Source organism: Marmota monax, unplaced genomic scaffold (assembly GCF_021218885.2).
Source record: "Marmota monax isolate L192 unplaced genomic scaffold, Marmota_monax_Labrador192_F-V1.1 WCK01_AAM20220418_F8-fsc00007, whole genome shotgun sequence".
In the NCBI taxonomy this organism is placed as follows: Eukaryota; Metazoa; Chordata; class Mammalia; order Rodentia; family Sciuridae; genus Marmota; species Marmota monax.
In genome coordinates this window covers 24831008-24847604 of record NW_026692781.1, presented here as the reverse complement: position 1 = coordinate 24847604, position 16597 = coordinate 24831008, and the positions used below count along the sequence as shown (strand labels likewise).

General features: G+C 33.7%; 1 protein-coding gene across 2 annotated transcripts in view; it reads left to right on the top strand.

Annotated features, from left to right (window-relative positions):
* The window catches only part of Tmeff2 (transmembrane protein with EGF like and two follistatin like domains 2), a 256946-nt gene that overhangs the window by 119363 nt on the left and 120986 nt on the right, over window positions 1-16597 (top strand). For both annotated transcript variants that reach the window (XM_058580335.1, XM_046447438.2), the window contains exon 5: window positions 13066-13162. In XM_058580335.1, the coding sequence (XP_058436318.1) occupies window positions 13066-13162 (97 nt within the window). The remainder of the gene's footprint in view (window positions 1-13065; window positions 13163-16597) is intronic.

The window sequence follows — 16597 nt, the reverse complement described above, 5'->3', positions numbered from 1 at the left end:
TGGAGATGAACCTGGGTGTCTCATTATGGAACAAGCAAGGTGTCAAGTTGTACAGCTAGATCTAGCAGAAGACTGAAACTAATAAGAAACACTGATTTATAATCTTAATAAGCTTCCTTATATTTGGTCATTGTCATTCCAAAACCAAGGGTGAACCTTAAAATAGCAAAACTCTGCTGGAAAACATACACAATTTTAAAAAATTGTTGCTGTTCTTACCAATTTTATGAAATGTGGTGACCGCTTAAAATTGCCTTATTATTATTACTTTTTAAAGTAAATTATATATTTAAACAAGTCTTTATCTTATTTTTTTTTTCTTCAAGTTTTACTTGAACTTGAAGTCAGTCTTAGATGGATTATATTTTTTAGGCTTACAGTGCAAACCAGTACTCATAACAGGCCAGTAAAAAAGGAAAAGCGAAAAGCTCTCAGTTCCATTCTTGTCTACATCAATAAGAAAAAGGAGGGAATACTACCTTAGTGCGTTATTCCTAGCAAGGTCCAGTGTGCTAAAGCCTGCCACTGTGGACAATCTCTGAGGACATCTATCAGACGTCTCACCACTCCTCACCTATCCTCCCTTGATCTTTTTTACTTCTTGTACGCAAAAGTCAAATTTGGATGTTTTGGTGCAAGACATTCTTTATAAGTTCTATCATATCTTTAATTCTTTATTTTTATTATGTTGCTTTATGATTCTTATTTCCCTGCTTCCACAAAGATTTTTCAGACAAGTATCATCATAAGGTCATTCACAGGGCCAAGAATTCACATTGGGGAAACTCAGTCTTTTTGGACTTCCTTCAAAATCCTTCTTACTTGGAATAAGAGAATGACTTAACACTTTCTTAATGATAACACCTTAGAGTGACAGAACAATTTAGTGGATGCAAGCACTTTCACATATCCGCTTGTTTCATCTTCATCCCAGCCTGTGTGCTAAGCAGGGCAAGCATCTCACTTTACAAGTAAAAAAATCTGGGGCTTGAGAAAATATCTGAAGAACCCATGTGTAGCTCACCTAGCATCAGGTCTGAATTTTTCCAGTGTGCACTGCCTCTAGGTTACTTCATGTCATTTTCAGTGCTCAGTGACGTGATTATGTTTTCATTTAAGTTAGGGACATAGGAGATATATCTAAAAGAAGCAAGTTTGCAAGTGTAGAGATCTACTAGTTACTTTAAAATTCAGTCAAGGGGGCTGGGGATGTGGCTCAAGCGGTAGTGCGCTTGCCTGGCATGCGTGCGGCCCGGGTTCGATCCTCAGCACCACATACAAACAAAGATGTTGTGTCCGCTGAAAACTAAAAAAATAAATATTAAAAAATACTCTCTCTTTAAAAAAAAAAAAAATTCAGTCAAGGAACAAAGACATCCGAACAAGACCTGAAACTTTAAAACAATTAAAAGAAAATAGGGAAACACTTCAAGATGTAAGCACAGGCAATAACTTCCTAGATAGGACTCCAGAAGCTCAGGAAATAATATTGAGTCAACAAATGAGATGGCATCAAATTAAAATGCTTCTTCACAGCAAACAATCAACAGAGAGAAGACACAACCTACAGATTGTTGGAAAATCTGGCCAGCTATTCTCCTAACAGAGGATTAATACCCCAAATATGTAAAGAACTCAAAAAACCTAAAACCAACCCCCCTCCAATTAATTAATGAGCAAGTGAACTGAACAGACGTCTCAAAAGAAGAATAAGTGACCAAAAATTATATGGCAGAAATATTTGAGATCTCAGAATTACTTTTGAGATTCCATCTAACTCCAGTTTGAATATCAATCATCAAGATTTCAAAACAATAAAGGCTGGCAAAGATGCAAGAAAAACAAACTCACATACACTGTTGGCGAGAGTATGAATTAGCACACTTACTGTTGAAATCAGTACTGAGTTGCCTCAAAAAATCAAAATAGGTCAACCATATTATCCAGATGTACCACTCCTCAGCATATACCCAAAGGAATTAAAGTCAGCATACTATAGAGTTACCTATATGCCCATGTTTACAAGGCACAATTCACAATAGCCAAGCTATGGAATCAATCTAGGTTTCTCTCAACTGATTAATGGATAAAGAAAATGTGGTATATATGCAAAAGAGTGTTATTCAGCCATGAAGAACAATGAAATTACATCATTTGTAGGAAAATGAATAGAACTGGAGATCATGTTTAGCAAAATAAGCCAGACTCAAAAGAACAAGTATTGTGTGTTTTCTCTCATATGTGGGATTAAAAAAAAAATGACATGAAAGTAGAAAGGAGACTATTAGAAAACAGGGATAGAAATGATCCATCTATGAAATATACATATATGAATACGCCACAATGAAGCCCATTATTCTGCATCATTAGTATGCACTAATAAAAAAGATTGAAAGCAATATAAGCAAGATTTGATAAAATTTGAACTAGTACAGTGTCAATGGAATGGGAAAATATGTAGGATACAAACAGGACTTGTAAGTGTTAAACCAAATTGTGAAGTCCCTTTACCAAAATAAACCTTGTGTACATTAAAGTTAAATCATTTGGTAATATAGTCTCTATTTGATTATTGAAATGAAACTCTATATCACAAAATACATTTAAGCTACCAACACCAAATGCTATGTACTAAAGACATACAGGAGTGTGAATTATTAAAAATATATATTTATTCACCAGAGATTTACTAGTAGAATAAGTAAGTGCAAATTAATATATTCATTCTCATGTAGCATTTCACATCTTGTCTCTTTTCTGTTAGCCCAACCGATGGCTTCCCTAAGTATGAGCAGAGACAAAGAGACAACAAGTACAATCAGAAAAGATATACTTCCTCTTGCCCTGTCAGTGCTACTTGTTCCTTACATATGTATCCACGTACTCAGCCATCCCTCTTCCTATACTATCTGTGTTCCTTTTTCTGAGACCAACCACTACACCATTGTCTACACCCAATTCCTTCTCAAGTCCCTTGCTTCTGTAACGTCTTCTTTCCCTACTGCCTAAATTTGTTCCTTCTTGCTCCATCATTCCTCTTAGCTACAAAGGTACCTTAACATTACTTTTCCATGAAAATATTTGTCTTGACTCAAAATTCTTATTTGTTCAATGCTCATTCTTTGTTTGCTTCATCAGAAAAACTATGCAAAAGTGTTGCTCACATCACTGTTTCCTATTAGTAACCCCCCCCAGCCTTTCCTTAATCTCCTCTCACTGGGACTTGGTACTCACCATATTCTACGTAACCTAAACTAATGTTCATAATATATCAAGGAAAAATAAATTTCCCATCTTTTAGGCATTCAATAAGGAAAAAAATTAAAGTCATTTATATGAATATGCACAAAAAGATTCAAATTCATTATGCAGGGAACAATAGAACTATTTTTCTTATAATTATCTTTTAATTGATATGATATAATTTCATGAAGTCTAGCATAGCAACTTGATCTAACTGAATTATGCTATGCATGATATCAAGCTGTTTTTCTTCCTCCTTTTCTTCCTTTCTTCCACCTTGACTTCCTTTCTCCTCCTCCATTTAAATAAACTAAGTATCTTCAGTTCTGACTCAGACAAAACTAAGTGAAATCAGTCAGGCTTAAATGATGACAATAGAATTATGCCTCAACAAGGTAGTTTTGTATTAATCTCCTAAATTATTTTTCATTGTTGTTCAGAAGATAAATTATGTGTTATTTCTAAAGAAGCTTTGTCAAGCTCTAGCAAACTAGCTTAATTATGAAAGACTAAATTTTCTATAATGATCTCTTCTTTTGAAGTCTTTAATATGAAATTACATTTGCTCAGTTATAAAGTTGGTTCTTGGGTTTTTCAAGTGTTTTTAGAATTTTAAGCCATTTTGTATAATTTCAGTCTTTTTTCAGTTTTTGGCATTTAAATCAATTAAAATTTTAAAATTATCAGTAGGGTAGTACTTTTTTAAGTAAAAGAAACTAAAGATAATTGATTTCCTCCCTAAAATATGAATATATATTGCTGCATTATGAATGGATACATATATAGTATTAAACTATGTTAGTCTTGCAAATAGTAAACCAAAATGCCACTTCTCTTATTTTAGCATTTCAATAGTATATAACAGTGTAGCTATTATTCATATGACAAATATCCTCACATTAAATGAAAAAAAAAGGAAAGTGTTTTCCTATTTTTCTTTAAAGTCATATTGGGATTTCTAGGGAAAAGTCATAAAATGTAAAATATGGCATTATTATGGCTCAAACACAGCAGCCTAGAACTTTCTGAGCCTCTAGGAACTGTCAACAACTCCTCTTATTTAAATCCAACTTACCTGTAGAAGAAGTATATGAGAGAGATTGTCATACAGATGCAAGATAAGCAGTTGCACAAATTAAAGAAGGAATGGAAAGTGTGAATTAAAATATCCTTTCCATTCTTTAAGTGGACCGAATCCTTCATTGGAAGGGACACTCACAGTTCAGCTTTTAGGTAATAAAGTTATTGTAATTTACTCAATTAGTTAACAAAGAAACAATTGTCATTCACAATTTGATAAAGTAATTTTAGTTGCAACAGGTATATTGAATGCTATCATTAACCAATTTTTTATTTATGTAAAAAAGCAGAAAGAAATTAAAAGTCTACCAAAAATTGCTTTGTCATTCTACTAATTTAAGAAAAAACACTGACCACTAGATTGATATTAACTGAAAAAGAAGGAGAAAAAAATGTGTTCTAAATTTTTAAAAAATTAAGATTATGGTCAGCATAATATTTATATAAAAGTTTCTTTTTCTCAAATTTATAATTATTTAAATAATCCCTAACATCTATAACTATATAAATAATCCCCATTTAAATCTGGAAAGCTCATCCTGTTTATTGATTCACTCTGTTTCTCTGACCACTTACTTCAGCCACTTACTTCAGACTTGATGCAATTGGAGATTTCTATTTATACATCTTTATATTATACTTAATACAAATTAAACACTTTATAGGTTAGTTAAAAAGAAGTACTAAAGCTACATGCAAGAGAAAATGGGAGTCATACATAGACTGGAAAGGTAGTATTATCTGGAGAAAAAATAAATATGCAATAGAATAAATATGCTTAAACTATTGTAGAATGTATGCTGACATGGAAAGAAAATTTTAAAAAGATGCAAAGCAGACTTGAAGAAAATTAAAAGCAGAGCTAAGGTTGTATAGCTAAGTATAGCAAGAAAAATCTGAGATATGAATATATTTATTTTCCTAGGGTGTATTAATAACACTTATCCATGTTTTATTAGTCAGTTTTCACTAGGTAAAACTATAGTAACAAATGACCTCAAAATCTCAGTGGTTTGCAGCACCAATGGCATATATCTTGCTCCTTTAGCTACGGTCAGCTGTGGCTCTGCTCTATATATCTTCTTCTTATGCTGGAATTGGTTGAAAGAACAACCCATATTTTAGAATGTGTCTTTTTTTTATACAAAGGGAAAGAGCAAGAAAGTACAAATCTACACAATAGCCTTTTTTTTTTAATTGGTTGTTCAAAACATTGCAAAGCTCATGACATATCATCTTCCATACATTTGATTCAAGTGGGTTATGAACTCCCATTTTTTACCCCAAATACAAGTTGCAGAATCACATCGGTTACACATCCACATTTTTACATAATACCATATTAGTGACTGTTGTATTCTTCTACCTTTCCTATCCCCTACTATCCCCCCTCCCCTTCCCTCTCATCTTCCCTCTCTACCCCATCTGCTGTTGTTTAATTCTCTCCCTTGATTTTTTTTCCCTTTCCCCTCACAAACTCTTATATGTAATTTTGTGTAACAATGAGGGTCTCCTTCCATTTCCATAGTTTCCCTTCTCTCTCCCTTTCTCTCCCCCCACTCGTCTCTGTTTAATGTTAATCTTTTCCTCATGCTCTTCTTCCCTGTTCTGATCTTAGTTGCTCTCTTTATATCAAAGAAGACAGTTGGCATTTGTTTTTTTAAGGATTGGCTAGCTTCACTTAGCATAATCTGCTCTAGTGCCATCCATTTCCCTGCAAAATCCATGATTGTGTCATTTTTTAGTGCTGCGTAATACTCCATTGTGTATAAATGCCAGTTTTTTAATCCATTCATCTATTGAAGGGCATCTGGGTTGATTCCAAAGTCTAGCTATTGTGAATTGTGCTGCCATTATCATTGATGTGGCAGTATCCCTATAGTATGCTCTTTTAAGGTCCTCAGGGAATAGACCGAGAAGGGCGATAGCTGGGTCAAATGGTGGTTCCATTCCCAGCTTTCCTAGGAATCTCCATACTGCTTTCCATATTGGCCGCACCAGTTTGCAGTTCCACCAGCAATTGTTGGATCCCACAATAGCCTTTTTATAGTTTCTATCCAGAGCTCTCTCGATTCCACTCACATTTTCATGGCAAATTAGTGTCACAAGGCCAAGTGTGGTATCATGACACTCCAAGTCCTAGAGCTACAGTGAGAAACGTGATCCTTCTGTTAGAAAGAGAGGAAAACAATGGGAAAAACAATAAATCTACTCTGAGTGTGATATGCCAATAGTCTCTTCCATGGAGAATATGATTCTACAGATAGGTCTTGAAAAGTTAAAGCAAATATAGGTCAAAGTCACATCATTAGCAACAATTGGCAGGTGCCTTCATTAGGATTTTTGATTTGGAAATTAGCATACAAGAGTATGATGGCTATTTAAAGTAAAGATAATTTTAAAGGAAACATGAATTCTACCATGTGAGAAGAAATAAAACACATAATGGTAAGAATGAAAAGATTGCAAGATACACCATTGGAAATATGTTTTCATAAAGTTATTAAGTTTGTAATGAAGTAATAGGTTAAGATAATTTAAAGAAAATTTAAAATAGCCATCAAAATAATAACACAAAAATGAAACATCTCCTCCATATATCATTAGAAGTGATAAAATAAAATTAATACCATAGAATAGTTGACTCTCCAAAAGAAAGAAGAAAAGGGAAAAGAATAACACAAGAAGAGGAGTAAATATGATTCAAGCATCAAATTGGTAGGCTTAAAAACCACACATATCAGTAATTAAACTAGAATAAATGGACATTTTTTCACACTGGACAAAAGCCAAAGCTGCATTCTGATTAAATGCATACATATTCAGAATGTATAGAAACACATTTTAACCATAAGGAAACAGTTTGAAAGTAAAAGAATATGAAGAAAAAGCAAAAGAAAGCTGGTGATAAAGTATGAATATCAGGAGAAAGTAGACTTCAAGATGAATAGCATTACCAGGGACTCTGTTCATAAGAGCTCTAAACGTCCAATAGCAGAGTTGCAAAATGTAAGATAAAAATTAACAAAACAAAAGGTAACTAGCAGCAAATTTACTGTCATCAATGTGGATTTTAAACTCTTTTCTCAGTAACAGATAAAACAATTAAACAAAAACATTAATACAGTTATGGATAATGTAATTGCACTAACCATTAACTTAAGCCATTAACATTGATAGGAAAATTCTCCACACAAGAGAAAGCTGCAGTTTCTAAGGTACACCAAGGATGCTCAATATGACCATATTCTGGGTCATAAAACCATAAAACAAGTTTCAATATATTTCAGATGATTTAATTTAACTTGTGTTCTCTAGCCATGACAAATTAAATTATTGCATTTAATAAAGATGAATAAAAATAATGAACCTTTGAAAAATCCCTAAATATTTGGAAGTTAAAAACACACTACTAAATAATTTATGGATCAGAGAAGAAAATTCAAAGGATATTCAAAGGTACGTACCCTGAAAAGAAATGCATGAAACGCAACACATCAATATTTGTGAGATGCAGCTAAAGCAGTCTTTACAAGAATATTTATAGGTTTAAATACCAGTGTTAGAAAATAAGAAAGTATAAAGTACCTCTATTTTGAGAAACTAGAAAAATAATAATTTAAACCCTAATCATGTAACATAAAGGAAATAAAGAAAAATAAAGAACAGAAAACAATAAAATGGGAACATTAAATAGTCTTATATACAGAAACTAAATTAGTAATTGAATAACTTTGAAAAATTACTCTTGTACCAGGTAATTTCATTAATGAATTATAACAATCATATGCATGGGAAAATAATAACACTTCATCATACACAACCTCTTAAAGAACCAGACATAAGAATGCTTCCCAACTCATAACATGAAGCCATTTTAACTCAGAGACTAAAATCAGGCATGGACAATACAAGAAAAGAGTATTATAGCAAGAATGTCTCATGAAAGTGAATACAAAAATTCTTTACAAAATATTAGCAAATGAAATCCAGCAGTAAATAAAAAATGTCAATATATAGGTTTGGGTTTTCCAGGAATGCGAGGTTGGCTTACTGCAGGGCATTTTACCACATTACAAATCAAAAGAGAAAAGTAAAAATATTTGGAAAAACGATTCTCAATCTTAACTTCATATCATACATAAAATCCAATTTAAGATGCTCATAAACCTGAGTGTAAAATTTATAAATTTTGAGACTTAAAGAAAACATAAATATCTTCCTGACCTTTGAGAAGAAAGCTTCCTAAAAGAGCCATAAAAATAAGACTCACACAAAAGACAATTAACTTCATCAAAAAACGTTTCTCATTGGGGAAAAAAAAAAAAGCACATCATCCAAAAATAGAAAAAAAATCACAAGATGTATATCTGACAAAACAAAACAAAACAAATGTGTCCAAAATATTTTTAAAATTTTCTGCACTGGGAAGTAAATGTAAAAATACCAGCAACAATAACTTTTACCTTAAGACTCAATAATCCTACTGCTAGGTAGTTGTCCAAGAGAAACAAAAACATATGTACATGGCTGTGTTGGTGCATGCTTGTAATTCCAGTTACTTGGAAGCCTTGGGCAGAAGGATCTTATGTTTAAGGCTAACCTGAGCAACTCAGGGAGACACTATATTGAAATAAAAGGACTGAGGATGTACCTCAATGTTAGAGCACCTTTACATTCAATCCTTGGTACTGCAAAATAATAATATGTGCACCAGAAACCTTTTACCAAGAATATTTATGTCTGCTTTATTCATAAGTACACAATTATAATTTCTTTCCATTTATTTACTTATTTGTCTATTCATCTACTTTGGGTACTGGGGATTAAGCCCAGGGCCTCATGCAATGATAAGTACGTGCTCTACTACCCAGCTATCAAGCTACTAAACTCTGCAACTATCTGAATCTCAAATTATTCTGAGCGAAAGAATCTCAACATAATTTACATGTTGTATTATTACATTGAGATGATTTCTAAAATCATTAAAACTAATCTGTGCTGATCAATGATCTGCTTATATGTAAGTAGCATGGTGGTAGGGAAATGCAATTGTAGTGGGAAGGAGCAGAAAGTTTCCTTTTTGAGATGATCATTCCATATGTGTCTTCATATGCACTCTTCAAAACTGATTGAAAAGAATCCTTATGATCTGAGTGTTTCACTGAACGTCACTTTTAACTCAGATCTTAACAAATTGACACTGAATGACTAAGTATTTGAACATTATATTTCACCATGTATTCAGAATAGGTTAAGAATATTACAAGAGAAACAGGAAGTTGAGTTATTTATGATAGTGAGTTCAGCAGAGAAACTGGACTCAGTAGCCCTGTTGAATGTGTCAGACTAGTGTGCCCACCTGTATTGGGACAGAACAGAGTAGTGAGTAAAGAACTTTAGGAAACTTCAGGAAAAAACAGCACAGCAGAGAGATTTGAGGAAAACATAACATTATCATTTTAATAAGCCTCCAATTCCAAATCTTCCTAAAAGGAATAAATCAGTTTTATCTGTAGAATAACATATTAAATATGCTGCTCTTTCAGTAGCTCCATCTCCCTTGCCCCTCAAATTTCTTTCAATCACTTGCCAAAACCTAAGTTTCTATGAAATAAAAGGAAATAATTCTTTTGCTTCACAACTTCAAAATAAAGGTTTTAAAACTCTTACTACAAAATAAAGGACATAAAATGCAAATGCGTGGTTAAGATAATAGTTTAGGATAAAGGTGTTTTATTCCTGTATAATCAGTATATAACTGCAAATAATTAGGTACTGATCCTTCCCATTTCTGGTAATGTAGAAAGACAAGAGACAGTCCAATTCAACACACATTATTGAGCATGTAACATGCTAAATCAGTGGTTTTCAAGAAAGCTTTCGTGACTCTGACCTTTAGTAAGAATTGTAATTTATATTGCAGCCTTGTATGAGTGTACATTTATGTAACTAAAGCATTGTTATAAAATCTGACATATTAATGTTAAATGAGATGCACTTTGATATTTTCTAGTCTAGTATGTTTTGTAGCTACAAAAATGTGGATTGTGATACATAAGTTTCACTACCCACTAATAGATTGTGAATTATGGTTTGAAAAACACAATGCTGTTTTTTCAACTCAAAATGTAATCTGTGGACCAGCCACAGTAGCAGCAGTATCTGGGGGCATGTAAGAAACGGAGAACCTCAAGCAGCTCCTCTTACCTACTGAAGCAGAATCTCCCTTTAACAAAACCTCAGATGCTTCCTGGGACTTTTGTAGTGTTAGAAACCCTGTGCTGGACAACATGAGGAGAAGGCTTGGAACGAATGGAGTCTTGTTGGTATTGTTTAAGACACAGATTATCACTAAGGGACTGTCCGCTTTTTAGAATGTGCATATCCAAGTCCCAAACTTCAGTATTTCAGTTAATTCAGTATTTCCAAGAATATTACAAGACATTTATGTTAAATAAATAAATAAATAAATAAATAAATAAATAAATAAATAAATCTGCCAGAACTCTTAGCTCCAGTTCTAATAACCATTGGTCCACAAGATTAAATGAAAGCTGGGCACTTTTTTAATTGCTTGTGCTTTATAAACATGAAAATCTGTGCTTCAGGTAATATGGAAAGATTTTACTATAGTTTTCATTGAGGATGACTTCATATAAAGACATTTAATTCCCAAAATATTTATTGATGGGGCTATTGCTATAGCTTCCTCTGGATTTACTTCTCCTCACGAGAAAATTTCTAAACATCCCTGTTCTTCCAATAACTGCCCTTTTATAGAAATGTAATGTGACTTTGGGTAGAAATATTATTATTAGCCCTCCTGAGTTAGCAAAATTCATCCCTGGATTACTTCCAGTAGATCTCGAACCAAGGATCTCAGCGCTAAACAAAATGGGACTGCTCTAAGCAGCCCTCGCTGGTCATTAAGGACCTTCCCATTGCGTTAGTGTTTCCTGAGTGATGGGAAGTTTTAACCTGGAAGTTGCTAATCTTGCTAACACTAAAAAGCTCTCTCCCATTAGCAGCTTCTGTGTTGCATTAATAATAAGAAAGTAATAAAGAATCCAGCCTCAGCTGTTCAGGCTCCCCTGAGGTACGGCCTCAGCTTCCTTCTTATCCCAATGGTCCACTCTAATGGTCTTCCCTGTATTAGAGTAATAGAGTGGATAATAAGACAATTGTTCTCTGTTCTATCAGAGTCTAAAATCCTTTCTTCTTTGGGGGGAAAAACACTTTTTTTTAAAGTCGCCCAAATTCAAAATTATGCCATCAATATTTTTGCAATTATAGTTGACCTATTAAATTTGTAATTTTAACACAAATTAAGGGGTTGTCAAGCACAGAGAAACTAAAGCAATATAACTTCAGATCCTCAGGCACACAAAAAATATATTGTTTTAGAAGACAATAATTCTTCCCACCTCTCCTGAAAGAGCTACAAAACAGAAATCTCTCCTTGAGATTTGTGTCTTATTTATTTATTTATTTTTATTTATTTATTTTGGTATAACAAATCAGTCATCTGCATGGTAATAAATTAAAATTAAGAAGTGCAGTTCTTTGTTTTTATAAATATTAAAAATCCTGTTAATAAACAAAAAAGAAATGAAAAAATGAAGTGTAAAAATAACATTGAATTTGACAAGCTCAGGGTGCATATTTTAAATTATTTCATAAAGACAGGAATTTCTCATATTTTTTTTTTCTTGAAGATATGTGATCTTTGCAGAAGTGCACTTTTTAAAGCCCTCTTAGATTTTAAACATATGTTTTAAAGCATGCAATCTGTCCATGAAATCTGATTATCTTTGTAGTAGTTAGATAGTTGCGATTTTTCACTTGCAAGTAAAGCTACTTTTTCTTTTAATAACATGTCTTTTAATTGGTAAACAATAGTCTGTCACCTCAAAAGTCCAGCTTATTCCTCCCTATTTAAAATACTAGAAATTTTTTATCAGTTGATATCATCCTGTCATGATTTTTGAAAGGTGCATTTTGTAATTAGGTTACATTTTGCCTATTTTTATACCTGTAATTCTGGGGATGGCAAGGGCCAGTATAAATGATCATCACCAGTGACTAAATATATATATTTTAAATAAAATTTATGTCCAAAACTCTAAGAGTAAATCACTATGATTTGCCCTGTCCAATTTTTATGTAAGATTCAAGAAATGACAGTAAAACGAGAGCTGTTTTCTAAAGACTTATAATCAACATATTTTCCCCACAAGTACTTAGCAGTTTGAGGAGGGGAAAGTGGACATATCTAATAAGACATGACTACCTATATAATATTTTAAAAATTATACATGAAAACCTTTGAATGAAAAATGTCTATAATTTAGCAATAAGAGATAACTCAGTAGTTTTCATAAACTAGACGCTAGATTTTTCTTCTACAGAGATAACAGTCTAAATCCTTTTTCATTAAATAGCTCTTTCATATATTCTATTTGCTAGCTGAGCAATTTTTATAAATCCAGTAAACATACTTTTTAGTTACTTTATTTTGCTTTTCAGAAGAAGTGTTGACTACATTCCAATCGGTAGCAAAGCGTTGCTAGAGTTACCCTTAAAGGGGAAGAAAACGGTTGAGAATGATGTTCCTATAAAGCCCTGGTAGCAGACAGGTCCATTGGAAATTAACAGCTTTATCAGAGAACTGTGTCAACATTGTTGATTGTATGCACACTTATCTGCATTTCCTTTGTTTACTTTTTTTCTGTCCTACAGTCCATGAGGGCTCTGGAGAAACCAGTCAGAAGGAGACATCTACCTGTGATATTTGCCAGTTTGGCGCAGAATGTGATGAGGATGCTGAGGATGTCTGGTAAGATGCTGTTTTCAGTCTTAAACAAAATAATGATAGCAATTATTATTTTTTTATTCCATAAACTATTCCCCAAATGGAGACATTGTTGGTATTTTCTTTTCTTTTGGGTTCCTGAGGAGGGTAAAAGTGAGGGTAAAATAGTAGCAAGGAATTTCTGGAACTGAATTAAGAGGTAGGCCAGCTGGGAAGCTATCCAGGGCATTATCTGATAAGGCACACTAAAATATCACTGATTCCCCCTTCTAACGTTTGGCAATGTTAAGATATAATAGGTAAAATCATATTTACAGGAATATCTCTCAGGAAACACCATCGAGAAACAATGTCAGATTGCTGTCTAACTCTGACCAAGTTGCTATAATAAAATAGCCGAGAAACAGAAACTAATTTCACACCATTCTAGAGACTGATAATTCCAAAATTAACGCTTCAAGCAAAAGTTGGTGAGGACCCATTTTCTTATAGACAGCCTTCTTCTCACTGTACCTACCAAGGTGGAAGAAGCACAAGATGACTCTGGGCCTTCAATAAAGGTACTAACATGAAGGTTCACCAAAGATTCTACCTCCTGACACCCGGGCCTTCGAGGGAGGAGGATTCAGCATGTTCACTGACAACACACACTCTGACCACAGCAGTGCTAATATGATTTCTGAGATGGTAAGGTCTGATAACCACAGATATTTGATTTAGGGAATGTGCAGGTGCACATTCATAACTGAATTGGGAAGACACTTAATAAAAAATGACCACTGGCCTTCTCTGTAGGATCAACTTCTCTTTTCCTCCAAGTAATACTTAGCTTCCCTTATAATGATATGGAGAACATATAATCAATAATATTCATTATTTTGAGTGGGTGTCAAAATTTTAGCTTTCTGTAACATCCAGGTGTATTGGCCCTGGCCTGATCTTATAGCAAATAGAACGACCAAAAAATGAGAGTGAGTGTTTTGTGTCTTCATAGTGAAAAGAGAGAGTTAGTCTCTCTTTCATCTCCTCCTCTTTACCCCCTCCAACCCGCTCCCACACACTCTCTTACTTACATCCCACAATGTTCATACAAAACAGTTGGTTGCTCTTGTTTTGTCAATATGTATTTTCCTAGAGCAGTTAACAGGCATTTAATCAAACTTTTGTGAGCGGAAGGAGAAATTTATCTAAGGGAAATGAAAACAACAACAACAACAAAAATGAAGGCAAGGTAATTTGGACAAGAGGGAAACAATCAAGTTACATTTTTAATGCAAAGTAATATGAAGATTCCATCTGAATAAACTGGGGTACTTGTAGGTAAGCACTGCCATGTAATAAATAGCCAGGTGTTACAACCTTCTATTGATGAAAGCAGATAATGGTAGCATTTCCCTTTCTGTTGACACTTCTCGCCAATGGGCAGGTAGGAGTGGAGTCAGAGTCAACATTCACTGCATGATAATATTGCCATGGACAGATGTACATTTACTGCAGAACATCCTGAGCATCATGTGGTCGGTGGGTTCATGGTTCCAAAATGTAACAGATCATAAAAATTTCTTTAGGAATTTTTTAAACATACCAATTCTTTAATGCTACCTCAAACTTAATGACTCAGAATTTCAGATATCAACTTAAAATGTTATTTTTCTAAAACTTCTCAAATGATTATAGAAACACTGCTCTAAAATAAATGACTAATCCAAAGAATCTCTGACAGCATCAGGAGTTCCACATCAAATTTCAAGCTGTTAACTTTCTTGCTGTAAACTATTTTGCTTTAAAAACACAAATATAAGTTAGTCATTGCCTAAAGAATTTCTTCCATTCTTCTCTTTTCTCATCATTTTAATGATCGTTTCCACTTTCTAAGTACAAAGATTTAAGACATGAGATTACAATATCAGCTAAAAGTTATTGATTTCTTACCATGTGTTTCATTATTTTTACACATTTTTTTCTTGGCTTTCTTCAAATAATCGTAGTAAGTATATTCTATTATTATTTTGCTGTTCGAAGAATAGAACAGGTCTTGAGTTGTCTAAATGATGGGGCCAAGATGAAATATAAGTTGAAAGTAACCAGAAGGTGTTAGCTTGACAATTCACCCAAAGATACAATTAAAAGAGTATTTCTTTCCTGTGGTGGCTGGAATAGTGACATGGCCAGATTGCAGGCAGTGTATTCACAGTAACACTCAGGACCTGCAGATTAGAGCCAGTGATTAGAGAGATGCTTACTGCAGGCAGTGGAAAACCATCCAAGCAAGCAGAGAGTCGTTTCTGATATCTTGCAAAAGTTCAGATCTAAGGTATGAAGGTAGTTCATGGAGATATGGACTAAGCTAGTAGCATCAGAAAAGTTCAACAGTTGACTATAGGGCCCAACTATGGCAACTGGAGTTCAGAAAAAGCAGCCTAGTGATAAACAATGGTAAATGAGAAGAACAAGACAGACCTCAGTCATGGAGGAATTAGGTACCCAACAGGAAAGCAAATCAGAGACTGAAACTGGAAAGACTAGGTAGATATTCATTTAGTGGAAGTGGTATAGAAAGCCAAGTCTTGGTCAGAGGTAGGGAGATGCATAGCCTAAATCTGGGAAGTCAGTTACAAGGTAAAAATGAAACCAGCAGCAAGGCTCACTGGTTGCTAAGTCAGTTAGCTTTTGGCTAGGATATCTTGCATGTCCCCAGCCTAGGGACAAGATTAGTTCTAAAAATTGGAGTAAATTTGAACCTCCAGATGGGGGCTAAGTGACCATAGCTGTGAAGATTAGAGGGCTGCAGGGGCAGGGAGCCAACAAGGTCATTGTACTTCCCAGGCAAGAATGAAAAGTTGTTAGCATTTAAATAAAATGTATTTAAAATATCCAATGTAAGCAATAAAGAACAGTGCTGAGGTGATGAGTGCATTGATTTTCATTTACATAAATATCTTTGTATGTTAGCATATTATATTTAGTTATGACCATGAAGGGCAGATTAGAAACAGCTGAAGGACATAGGAATAAAACAATAAATGAATTTAAATAAGCATGGAATGAAAGAGGCTATAAAGTAAGATAGGAAGTGATACGAGGGTGATCTGACTTACAGTACTAATCAATAGAACTTCCTTGGGCTCAAATACACTGTTGATTTTGAATGAGACCACAGCAGATTCTCTTGCAAACATAAAATACTACATACGCCATCTGGCCACAGAGAATGAAACTCAGTGTTTTGTTTTATCTTATCTTTGATATCAACTTAACTATGATTTTATGCAAATAAATTTCTTCTATCCTACATAAACAAGTAATAATGAGATATAAAGAAATAGTAATAATACTGTTATCATGTCTACAATGCATATACAAAGGTGAAAAAAAATAATTCTTGATCTTTCTTTAACCCTGGGGTAAGAAATTAATATTTTACATTTTGCCACAAGAGCTAAGTCTGGTTACTCAGAA